At 51.0% G+C, this 12,735-nt stretch overlaps 1 protein-coding gene across 4 annotated transcripts in view; it reads left to right on the top strand.

The window, feature by feature from the left end:
- The first annotated feature begins 9,290 nt into the window (after positions 1 to 9,290).
- The window catches only part of RNF220 (ring finger protein 220), a 225,351-nt gene continuing 221,906 nt past the window's right edge, over positions 9,291 to 12,735 (top strand). Inside the window, exon 1 of one of the 4 annotated variants that reach the window (XM_075424640.1) lies at positions 9,291 to 10,009. In XM_075424640.1, the coding sequence (XP_075280755.1) occupies positions 9,385 to 10,009 (625 nt within the window). In that variant the 5' untranslated portion in view covers positions 9,291 to 9,384. The remainder of the gene's footprint in view (positions 10,010 to 12,735) is intronic. The other 3 variants (XM_075424643.1, XM_075424642.1, XM_075424644.1) reach the window with 3 other exon arrangements.

The raw sequence follows: 12,735 nt of genomic DNA, 5'->3' as shown, positions 1-12,735 counted from the left end.
AGTGGAAATTTTTCCTATGGGCCTCTGTGCATATCACAGCTCCATAGTGGTGCAGGAGTCCATGTTTATGGATCCATTTTCAGGATCAAAACCCTCATTAGTAATACGGATTAATGGTAATTACAAATATAAATAACTTGAGTGTATCTTCTCATTTTCCTCTGAAGACATTGCTCACAGAAGCTAGCTAAATGCCAGACTTGTTCCCTGAATCCAAACTGTATTAAGTTCTTGTGTAACGGTGCAGTAACATAAAGTTAAATAAAGCTGCATAATTTTTTTTAGAGCCTCAAAACACAGAGCTTGCTTCTCAGCTCGCATAAATTGGACACCGGCACAGGATTCAGATCCTTTTTTCCGTACTAAGGAACTGAAAAAGTTAAAAAAAAAAAAAGCGCTTTTTGGCTAAGAACAAAAGAAAGAAGTTTAAATCTGAGGGATCATTGTTCACGAAGTTGTGAGTACTGAAAATACGGCTTTATGATAAGAGCACTTTTTTAACCAGAATTCCATAATTGCAACCGTGAAGCTGTAGCACAAGCTGGGCTCTGGCCGAATGTTTTCCCCAGGATCCCTGGGAGAGAAGGATTGGGTTTTAATGTGGCTTGCTGAAGTGTGTCAAAACTCTGGTGTTATTTAAAACATGGCTCATCTGTACAAACCTACAGAACATTTACCAAAGTCCTCAACTGCTTGGTCCTGTCGGCGTGGAGCACGCTGCAGGATGAGTGCCGTGGAAATGGGCGCGGGGCCGATCCGCTCAGTCTCCCCACACACATCAGCAGGACTCGTGTGATGGGGCACGTCTCCACGCACAGCCTGCGGGGCAGCTATCGCCGGAGAGGTGTGAGATAAGACCAACCCCCAAAAATCATTAACTTTGCTTTGTCGAGAGGTAACTGCAAGATGTTATTCACGAGCAGAATATATGCACAGTAAGGGTTGCTCTCAGTTGTGAGAGATCTTTACCTGGCATATCTAAATGGCAGATTTTACACAAAGCAGAAAAGGAGCTCAGGAACCCGAGCCCACATTTAGCACCGTGCCACGGCTGATCCGCGGCAGAAGGCAGCACTTACTGCCTGCCCTGCCAGCCACCCTGCTCCTGCGGTGTGCGGGAAAGCAGCGGTGCAGCCGCTGCCTCGAAGGGGAAGCGCGCTCTTTGCGTGGAGTGTCACCAGCCTCTGCGCGGCTGAGCTGCGGGTCAGGGCGGGGAACAGAGCTACCGACAGTTACGTAAAGAAAGTACACAAAGTACAGGTGCTTTCCTGGGTCGAGAAGCGTGAAATACCACGTCGTTTTATTTTGAAATTTAAGTGTGAAAATAAGAAACCCTTTCTTTTTTTTTTTTTTACTACACTTAATACAATTTCCAAAGATTTTACCCTTCATGAGGCACGCAAGCACTCTGGCTGCCTAAGACCTGTCTCTGAAGTATTGCAGAAAGGACGGGTGAGCTTCAGCCCAGCGGAGAAGCAAACTGTTAACGGTCTGCACCATGCACCCGGTTAAGGCCTGGGGCCATGTTTCTTACTGTGCCTGCAGACACTTTTGTACGGGTTGGAGGATTCAATGATCCCATGGAGCAACAGGCAAAACCAGCCCATATCCTTCAGTGATGAGCCACTGCTTACACAAAAGTTGGGTGACATAAACACATAATCCCTCTTACTCTCACACACCCCCATAGGATATAGCCCAAGCAGTTGATGATGCTGATGGAGAGGACCGCTTTTTTCAGTGTATGTCATATAGCACGGTCATATTTTGAGAAAGCCAGTGCAGAGTCAGATGAGGGCCACAAAATGCTGTGCATATTCTGCTCTTAAGAACAGCCTGAAATTATTTAGCAGCTGAAGGAAAAAATAAACCAGTTCCCTCCTGGGTGGAATAAATACGTCTCTCGGATCAATTCCTTCACAAGAAACAATGAGACAAGTGTTCCATCTGAGCCCCCATCTAAAACTGGCTCTTCCATTTCCTACGACCGGCAGCTTTTGCTCGGGACAATCCCGGGGCTGGCGGGGGAGCTGCCTGCGGCCGAGGCGGAGTGCGCGTGCGGGAGGGTTCGTGCAGAGCTGCAGCGTGCATCCAGGAAACATTAAAATAGCAATGTGCGTGCTGTGCATGCGTGCTGCAGTCGGAGAAACATCGGGAGCGTGAACTCCCTGGTCCGCTCCCTGGCTCTGCTGCGGCCGTCGAAGGCGAATTTGGGGGAGTTGTTAGATCTGCCCATCCCTGGGCACCCCTGAGAGTGGGGAGACGCGGCAGAGTGCGTGGAGGAAGGCTGCGTGCCCCTGAGCATCCCCAGGGCTGGAGGGGTACGGGGCTGCCCCGGGGGGGTGGGGGGGGACACGACACCCTTCAGCGTCCCGCTGCAATTGGGGAGCGAGCTGCGCGGTGGAAATCACGACGGGTGCCGGGATCTAACGGCGGAGGGGCTGGGGGGCAAGCGGCGCCCCTGGGAGGGGAGCAGCCCCCCGACCCCCCCGTTTGGGGGGGCCCTGCCTGGCTGCCGGCCGGCGGGTGGGCGCCGGGTCCTGGACTGCATTTCCCATACTGCCCGAGTGTCCTAATGTATGCAGTGCTCAGCCGGGCTCCGTGTGTGCGTGTGTGTGTGTGTGTGTGTGTGTGTGTGTGTGTGTGTGCGGGTGCGTGTGCGTGTGCAGACAGGAGTCCCTCGGAGAGTGGAGGCTCATTCACTGATGAGAGCCGGCACCGAGAGGCAGCACTGCTCCTTCCCCCGCACCCCCGCCGCCTCCCGCTCCGCTACATGCGAGCGGCAGGCGCGCTGCGGGGCCAGCACGCCCGGGACTGCCCCGCTCCCCCCCGCCGCACCGTGAGTACCGGACATCGCGGCCTCCCGGCCGCACGCAAACTTTGCAGGGCAAGTTTCCCTCCCCCCCCCACCTCCTCCCCTACCTCCACCCCTTCCCCCTTCACCCTCCCCAGCTCCGGGGAAGCCGGGCGGCTCGGCGGCGGCGGGGAGGGCCGGGTGGGTGGGGATCGGCATGGTAATGCCGAGGGGAAAGGCAGATAAAAGCCCCCCCCCCCCTCGCCCCGCACCCTCGGCGAGCTCCGAGCTGCCCGGTTCCACCCCCCCGGTGGCTTTCAGGGGGGGGACCGGTAGCCACCGGGGGATCAGGTGCCGGGGACGGCCGCGGCAACCCGGCGGGGACGGCGGACGGCGGGGGGGGGGGACCCGGCCGGACCCAGACACTGGCACAGATCCCTCGCCCCAAAACAGATTTTTTTTTTTTTTACTCTTTTTTTTTTTTACTCTTTTTTTTCCCTTCCTCCCCCCCTTATTTTTCGCCTGGGGAGCTGTTTCCTCGCCCCCCCAAGCTGCGCCCAGCACCGCTCGCTCTCTCCGCTGTCGCTCCGGGCAGAGACAATTTCATTTCCCAGCGGCTGGGGAAACAAAAAACTTTTTTTCAAAGGAAATCAGCAGATCCACGCACCTACCCGCCCGGGTCTGTCGTGTTTGTGTTGCGTTTTTTTGTTGGTGTTTTTTTGTTTGTTTTTCTTCCCCCTCCCCCCCAATACACAAACCGAGGCTTGTGTTTTGTAATAAAAGTATATGCAAAAAAAAAAAAAAAAAACCCGCCAGGGTTTCCGTGCGCTCAAGCAACACTGAACAGGCAGTAATTTTATTTACTCCGGAGCTTTCATTTTTGCAACCGTGCAGTCCCTGCGTGAACTTTAGTTTTAAGCCGTACCAGAAATGCGCGATCCCCGCTCGAAGACCGAATTTTTCTTTTTTTTTTAATTTTTTTTTTTTTAACGCACGTTGTTAAGCCGCCGTTTAGCTGAATTTTGAGGGAGGCTGAAGTGTGTCCAGCGTCCTCGCCCCTCGGCGGGTCCTTCAGCCCCAAAAGCTTGCCGCCCTTGCCCCCCGACTGCTGGCAGGTAGGGACCGGGCGCCCGGGTCTCACACGCGGTGTTGCTCTGGTTTGATGCTTGCAGATAAAACAAAGGTAGAGAGGCGGTTTAAATTGTCAGCGTTACTCAACGAATGAGCTCAAATCACTCCAGATGCGAACCGCGTAGTCTGGCAAGCCAGAAGAGGGGAAACGGATTATCCCCGTTTTCGCTTTAGGTCCCTTAGAAAACTTTCCGGCTCATCCAGCGATGCAATCGAGAAATCGCGGGATTTTCTTTCTTTTAACCGACAACCCCAGCTCTTAGCCCAGGGAAGTCTGTAAATAGGTTGGAAGCATGGAAAATAATTCTCCACCTTCAGATCTAAATACATAAAAACCATCTGGGTGACCACAATGAAATCATTAGGAACTGTCTACTTAAAGAGTTGTGTTGAATGCTTGTCCTTCCCCGCAGGAAATATGTATGGTAAGTGATTGTGGCAATAAATCCAAACAACTCCGGTCATCCTCGCGTCTGATGGTTCTGGCGACTTGGAGTTCCAGGGGGAGGAAAAAGCCTTGGGGGGGGGGGGGGGGAGGGAAGGCGACGTAACAGGCGGTACGGCCCGGAGCCCCCTCCCGCCGCCCTCCCCGGGAGCGAAGAATTCCCGGGGAGGCAGGAGAGGAGCAGCCCCGGTCACCGCTTCCCGGCGGGGCCGTGCGGGACCGGACCGGGCCGAGCCGAGCCCGCAGCCCCGGCCCCGCCAGACACCTGTTTAATTTACCGGCGGGGAGAGCGGAGCGGCGGGGCTTGGCGGCGCCGGTAGGCTCCCGCCCGGGGCTCCCCCCCCCCCTTATTTTATTCGGGTTTATTTAACACCCACCCTATCGCGGGGGGGGCAGAGCGGGAGCGGGAGGCAAGGGGGCGGCCGGCGGCTGCCAGCCCGGTGGGTCCCCGCGCCGAGGCGGGCGCTGCCCGGGGGACTGGGACAGCGACCGGGACCGGGACTGGAACTGGGACCGGGACCGGGGCCGCCCGCCCTGCCCGCCGGAGCGGGGCTTCCCCCCGGGCGACGCCGCCCGCGATTTTCGCTCGGATTTCGCCAAGCTGGGAGCGGGGCCGGGGGCGCGGGCCGGGGGCGCCGCGGGCAGCCGGCCCCTCGGTACGTTCTGGGGTTGGGTTTTTTTTTTCCTTTCCCTCTTTTTCTCTCCGACGCCAAAGCCTCGGCGCTTCCTCCCTTCCCGCCGCCGCCGGCAGCCCCCTCTCCGCCCGGGGCTTTTTTTTCCTCCCCTTCTTTTTCTTTTAATTTTGTTTTTTTTGGGGGGTAGGGGGGGGGGGAGCGGGGGAAGAAGTTCGCAGCAGAACAAATGCGGGCGCGCAGTGCGGGGCTCGGGGGCAGAGGCCGGGACCGGGACCGGGACCGGTCTCGGTCTCTCCGGCCGTCCTCGCCACCGGCTCCTCCGCTCCCCGCTCTCCTAGGGTTATTTATTATTATTTTTTTTTTCCCCTCTTTTCTCCTTAAACCGGTTTCCGGAGCAGCTGCCCGGGTGTGCGGCTGCAGTTGGCATATTTCACGCGTTGGGAGAAAAATTAACTGTTTTTCCTTTGTATCTTAATCCAGTGATGAGAGCTCTCCTTTGTTGGCTTTCGAGCTTGCATTTGTTTTATTTATTATAAGGAAATCCAGTTTGGTTCAAATATATAATCCATTTGAGCACTTAAATCCCCAAACAGCTGGCATTATTTTGTTTTATAATCTTTGGCTTTTCTGCGCAGAGCATATTTCTGAATTCCTACTTGACATTTATGGGGAAAAAAACTTTTTAATGTAAATGGATATCGCAATTTTTTTTTCTGGGTCTTTCCTAATTTACATGCATCATCAATTTTCCTGGATTTCCTATTGTTTTAATCTTTTTTTCCCCCTGTAGCTCGTTAATTAATTTTTTTTTCCCCCAGAAAACTTTGTTTCTGGAGGGAGAAAAAATGTTAATTTGCCCCATTATTTTAATCTCTAGCATTTGGAAATGGTTGAGAGACCACAAAAATGCAACCTGTTGTAGAAACCAGAGTGGTGTGTTCTATTTATTTTAATCGATAGCAGAGAGGTGATTTAGCACTAGGAACTCCATGTAACATTTGAGTAAAGGGTTTGCGGATCTGGTGGCTGTGTATGGGGTGTGCATGTGCTCGCGTACGTGCGTGTTTCTTTGCAGGCTGATTAGCAAGTGGGGTTTACGCTTCTAACCGCCGGTCACTGCTGTTTCCTCCACTTGCTGGGTGTTTTGTGGTGCCTGCTAAATCCAGCTCTGCCATGGCTTCTCCTACTTTTATCCGACTTTCCTCTTAACTAATTCAGCACGGTGCTACAACCTTCGTAAGCAGAGGAACCAAAACTGAGGCAGAGATAACTGATTACAACTTGTTCCTTGGTGAAGAGATTTTTTTTTTTTTTACGGTTCAGAGCTAAAGGTTGTTGATTCAATTTGTCTTGGTTGTGGCATGTTTAGCCCTGTTATTGATAACATACACGATTACACAGGTAATTTCTATACACCTGAAACAGGGTAGCTCTAAAAACCAACAACTATGCATATAGGTAGCCATGAAAAAAATAATGATAAAGAAATCAGACTCTGCTTTCAGTCTGTCGGTCTAACCTTCATACTTGGTAGACAGTTTATGTAGCTTCACAGATTGATCTACACACACCCCCCCACCTCCCTCTGCTCCTTGTTTAGTTAATTCAACAAAGACTTTTTGCAATCTGTTTGGAGTTTGTCTGATGCCATGGAAAAGTAGCTGCTGATTTATTTGGTTGCTTTTCGATTTCTGTCTCTAGCCCGTCTTTTCTCCTCCTTTCAGCGGGGATGTCAGCTGTTATTACTTCCTATTGATCCCTTTGCAAAGTGAGAAGTGAACTAAAATTAATGTCAATTCCACTGCTCGGATCAATAGCTGGAGTTATTTTAATCTGGATTTGCGCGAGGTGCTAAATTAAAAAAAATCAGCATAGAGGCAGAAAAGTAGCAGTTCCTCACTCTGCCTGTGCCCACCGCCTTCCCGGCACCCAAATGTTCCCTCCAGCTGATTACCCAGCAATCCATATTTTTTTAATTAAGAAGGTCGGTTAGTTTTCTTATTTTGGGGTTCTGTATTTAAACCTATGACATTTTGACATTGGGAGTGTATTAACGATAGATTTTCATAATGACTGGTCCGCCGCAGTCTAATCTGTCCACGTTGCTGGGGGTGGGGAGGTGCTGGGCGAGAAGGGAGCAAGAGAGAATGAAAAAGGAATTGGGAGCTGAAAAAAAATTAAATTTGGCTGGCTGAGATATTGTAATGTGTTGATTTATTCCCAGTGTAATGAAGTTTGCAAACGAATAAGCGGTCGTAGTGATTCACAGTATCCTACAGGAGTGTCAAGTGTTGCGGCCAGATTACTAATTTATGAAATACATTTAATGTAATGGGGTGACAGCACGAGTAAAAATAGAAGAGGAGGCAGAGGGGGTGGCTTTTTTTTTCCCTGGAAATCCGTGTTTTCCTATGATTGCTCGGTTTTACTTCCATGTTAATGATTGTTTATTTCTGAGAACGGTGGCTTATTTGCATGCACCTCTTTAGATATATAATCATGTGCGTACATGTATATTTACATGGCTGCATAAGCTCCCAGCAACTCCAAATTTGCCAGTGGCTGCAGCTTCCTGACCTCCAGTTTTCAATCAATCAGCCTCGCGTGCAGCAGCGGAGCGAGCGTGCCCAGGACTGCAGCGCTGACCAGGATGCCCTTGGCATCCCTCGCTCTCCCTCTCCCCGGCGAGAACTCGACGGGAAAGTTATTTAAAATTTGGAAGGGACCAAATCTGTTAATGCGAGATACATAATCTGGTAATTTAGCAATGATGTCTGTAAGGATGGGTGCCAAATGAGGAAGCGGAGAGATGATGTCCACTCGTCTTCACAATTAATAACAGTCACTGGAGCGGCTGGGTACAGGATGGGAGAGAGGAAATGTTATCACTGAACTGCATTAAAGCCACTGACTGGATTTCATACACTTTGTTAACCTAGGCTCCCTCATTCATGGAGTACAAAAGGCACTCCATTAGGGAGACACTCTTTCACTAAGTTTTATTTGAGATGTTTGACCCTCTGGATTTAAGAGGCACAATTTGTAACAGCTTTTTATTATTATATGATTTTTCTGGCCCTTTGAGCTCCAGCGGCTAGTATATTGTTTCAAAGTTATAGTCCTTGTATTTTAAGCTGGGTTGTGGGGCCTGAATAGCAGGCGGCGGAAGCTTAAAAGAAAAGACATGAGATTGATTGGGGGAGAAAATAACAGCACAAAAAGCCGGAGCGAACTGGGGGAGATACAGAAAGGAGCATTTTCCCTTCTTTCACCCCGGGAGGGGGTTGTGGCTGGCTGGGTGGCTGCAGCCAGCCTAGGAGGCTCAGCAAGATGCAAGGCAGAAATTTTGTTAACATTTTCCTTTAAATGTTAATGGCGCATCCAGGGCAGTTTACAAATCTACTTAAGAGTGAGTGCATTAGGAACTAAAATTACTGATCCATTCTCTCTTGTCCCCGACCCGAAAGGCAGACGCTTACCGAGATCAGATGGCAGAAGCACCCATTATGATTTTAAATATTGTCAGAGACGCCAGGCGTTTTACTGGGGAAGTCTCTTCTCCTTTGGCTAACAGAGACCGTGTGTGCATGTGTGGGTGGTTGTGTATTACGCACACGCACCCATACCCAGTCACATTCCTACATTCCAACAGTGTGCGTGTATATACATACATATATATATATATATGTATAATGGGATCAAGCACTGTGTGTGCAAGCACTTACTTACCCATGTATACTGTGAGAGTGAGAGAAAATACGTGTCTGTTCTGCATGTCTTGGGCATCGTGTGCAGTGTAACCATGTACGCTGGCGTACGTGGGGGACTGCGCAGCAGATATTTTTCTGTCGGTTCCACACGAACACCCCCCCAAGCAAACAGTGGTGTGTGGGGGGGGGGGCTTTCTTAAGTTTATTGCAATTATATGTACATGCCTCTTTTGCCACATAAAATTCCAATTATAATTTGGAGCTACTATCTTAATTTTAGACCGAACCTTGTTTATTAGTGGGTTATTAAATCTGCATGTTATTAAGTTTGGTTTCCTTTCGTTCGCCTGCACTAGATGATACCCTTTAACCTGGAGGGCCAGAGCTGATTCCACTAGCATGTGAAGTTGTCTATTGATTTTCTTGAATGAGAACAGTGGTGCGTCTCCGGCTGGTGGGTTGTAACACATGTGGCCACCCTGCTGCTGGAGCGTCCCAGGGAGATGAGAGCAGAAACCCAACCAGTTGTGTTTTCTTTTCTGTTTCCTTGCAGCGTTTGGAGGGTGATGATGCTCCAGTAATTTTCCCCGCTCCATTCCCAGGCACCGCTTTGCTTTCCTTCCGGGGAAGATCGTTCCGCTTGTGATCCGGCTGAGGAAAGAGACTCCGATGGACTTACACCGGGCAGCGTTCAAGATGGAGAACTCACCCTACCTCCCCAACCCGCTGGCCTCCCCAGCACTGATGGTTCTCGCCTCCACCGCTGAAGCCAGCCGTGATGCTTCCATTCCCTGCCAGCAGCCGAGGCCTTTTGGGGTCCCCGTGTCAGCAGATAAGGACGTGCATATTCCCTTTACCAACGGCTCATATACTTTTGCCTCCATGTATCACCGGCAAGGCGGGGTGCCGGGAGCGTTTGCAAACCGTGACTTTCCTCCGTCCTTGCTTCACCTCCACCCCCAGTTTGCACCCCCCAACCTGGACTGCACCCCGATCAGTATGTTGAACCACAGTGGCGTTGGGGCTTTCCGTCCCTTTGCATCTACTGAGGACCGGGAGAGCTACCAGTCAGCCTTTACACCGGCCAAGCGCCTGAAAAACTGCCATGACACTGACTCACCCCATCTGCGCTTCTCGGACGCTGATGGGAAGGAGTACGAGTTTGGCACGCAGCTCCCCTCCAGCTCCCCTGGCTCCCTCAAAGTTGACGATACGGGGAAGAAGATCTTTGCTGTTTCTGGCCTCATTTCTGACCGGGAGACCTCATCCAGTCCCGAAGACCGAAGTGACAGATGTAAGTACCTCTGTCGACTTGTTGGTTCTTCTGTAGTGGCGCCTTGTTGAGACACTCAGCAGGTGGTTGTCCCGCAGGGCTGTGGCTCGTGCTAAAGGCAGAGGAAAGCCAGCCTTTCCCGCCTGCCAGGCTCGGCCACGCAGCAGTGCCTTGCCTCTTCTAAATGGGCATGGACAGGTTTTGAGGTGAGGTGCTCTTGAAGGCAGCTTGTCTTCCAGCGCGCCGCTGGAGAGACAAGGCTGACCGTGCAGAATGGTGTCCGTGCCCCAGGTTGAGGCTACAGGTGCTGGTACATATATGTGTGTAAACAGGGAGTCAGCTGGAGCGTGCAGCCAGAAACTTTCCCAGAGCTTGCGGCAAACATATACCCCCTGCTTCTTCAGGTATTTCTTCCTGACCTTATCTTCATGCACACCGTTCTTAGAGCAGAGCCGTCACCTTCAGGACTCACATCTTAGGTTAGGACAAAGGTGCCTTTTCCTTTGGTTGACGCCTTTTCCTTTGGTTGACTTAAGAGTATTTCTGGCCACCGGGCTCCCTTTCTGAGACGTAAACCCAAATCCATTCTTACAATTCAATGAGCTGTTGCACCGTGTGCTTCCTCTGAGTGTTTCCCCGCTTTGGTGCCTGTTGAGTGGTGATGTGCCCCTTTGCAGGTCGGTGGTTGAGCTGAAGGAAACCAACCCACGCACTCATGACTGCGACTCCTGGCTCCCCACCACTTCGTCCCTTGTGGTGTTGCCCACATGGAGGGGCAGAGCTGTCCTCCAGGAGGGGCAGGCGTCTGGCTTTGCTGAGCTGGGAGGTGATCCACCATGGGGAGTGGTCTGGTACCCCAGTGCAGAGCGCTGACTTATGATTGGAGTTTTCCTGTAAGCCCAGACGTGTAGACCAAGGAGTGAGTGCTTTGTTTTTCAAGTGGGCTCCTTTGTTCTGTTGAATTTTCTTCCTAGGAAAGAGTTTTGTTGTTGTTGTTGTTGTTACTGTTATTACTACATTTTTTCGCAAGAAAAACCTGCTGCACCGTTCCTTCCTCTCCTTTTCAGATGTGATTTTTTTCTTCTCCCCTTTATGATGCCGAGGAGAGTAATAGAGACATTGTGGCTCTCTCTCCCCTGTCGGCGCTGCTTCCTCAGGCTGTCTCCTTGAATTAGGCGCTGTGCTAACTTACCGGCGCTAAAAGGCATCTGCCTAAACCCAGCGTACCTTTTCAATAAAAGTCATCATAAAATCAACCTGCCTTGTAAATCCATCGCTCTTGGGTTTTGAAATATGCTGCAAGTGTGTCTTTTATGTCAGCGTTTGCAAGGGCAGGATGATTCCCACCAAAGGCAGAAGCCGTGTATTCCTTGCGCTATGAATGCAGTCTCTTATCTGTCTCCCCCCTCTCCTTCTGATCCACCCCGACCGTGCTACTTTTTGTGCCGTGAGCTCCTTGCACTGTTCAGCATCTCCTCTCCCTCCTTTTGGGTCCGTAGGGGAAGCGGCTGTAGGTGGGAGCGGAGGTGGATGTGTGTGCGTGTAAGCCGGTAATGTAATTATCCTGGGGGGGGGAGGCAGGTGAGATGGTGAGGCATAGAGACATCTTCGTCGATGCTCTCTCCCTTATCGATAGAACCTGGCTGTGGAAATGAAGCTTCCTCGAAAGAATACTCCGGGAGATAACGGCGGCGGAGCGGGTCCGCTAGCTAAATGAATTTAGAGCGCATCAGCTGCTATGGATCGTGCTAGCGAAATCCTGTCAGATATCCCATTTAAAGAAGTAAATCTGTTAAATGAATTAGACCACATGGAGCACAGCTGCGGACGGACAGACGCAGCCACATCCACCACCACACCTTGCCTTGGCCACCAGCGTGTGCCGAACGCGGGTCCTCTCCTTCCTGGGAGCCAACAGGACTTCACACGGGCACGTGCGGGAGGCAGGCTCGGTGACACCCAGCTCCCCGCGGTGACACCCGGCTCCCCGCCCCACCGGCGCTGCGGCAGGGGACTTGTCGGGGAAAGGAAGCAGGACAGAAACTTTGCAGGCAGCTTGGAAAACTTGGGCAGAAGTGGAAGGTGTTTTGTTGTTTTTCTTACTCGTACTGTTAAATTTCTTTAAGATGCTTTGCTGCGCAGTAGAGCTGAGCAAACGCAGCGTCCCCGATATCTCATCGACATTAAAATTCTTCTGTAACTACCAGGACAGCGTACACTAAATATGTCTGCTGGCTCTGTATCATATTCCCATCACATATAGATACTGCACCATGGAAACTTCGCTCCATTAACTCAGTGAGTTTATTTGGTGTGTGCATACGCCCGTATGGGTGTGTTTGCTGGAGGCCGAGAGAGAGAGTGGCGGAGCTGTTTGGAGGATCCTAATGATCTTGGATGTTGACCATTAGAAAAGAAAAACTTCCGCAGTGAGGAATTTGAGAGATCACGGTTTGCAGATATAATCGTGATCCTGTGTTGCATTGATATTTGCGTACATATATTCGGAGTTTCCGTATAAATGCATACTTTGGGGGGGGGGTTGTTGTCTCTCACTGTTGGCCCCTGAGAAGTTTTGTGGATTCCTTGTGTAATTGTTGTATGTAACGTGTTGTAAAAACTGCCTGCTTGTGCTCCTGATGGAGAATCTGTCGCAGGTAGGTGGCTGTAGGTTCCAGGCAAAAATGTTGTAAGGCTTTTCTACAGCAGTGAGCAAAAATTGTAAAATTTTCTTAGCTCAGCAACAC

The sequence above is a fragment of the Opisthocomus hoazin genome, chromosome 6 (assembly GCF_030867145.1).
Source record: "Opisthocomus hoazin isolate bOpiHoa1 chromosome 6, bOpiHoa1.hap1, whole genome shotgun sequence".
NCBI classification, from domain to species: domain Eukaryota; kingdom Metazoa; phylum Chordata; class Aves; order Opisthocomiformes; family Opisthocomidae; genus Opisthocomus; species Opisthocomus hoazin.
Note: the sequence above shows the minus strand (reverse complement) of the source record. Positions and strands in the feature narration are given on the sequence as shown.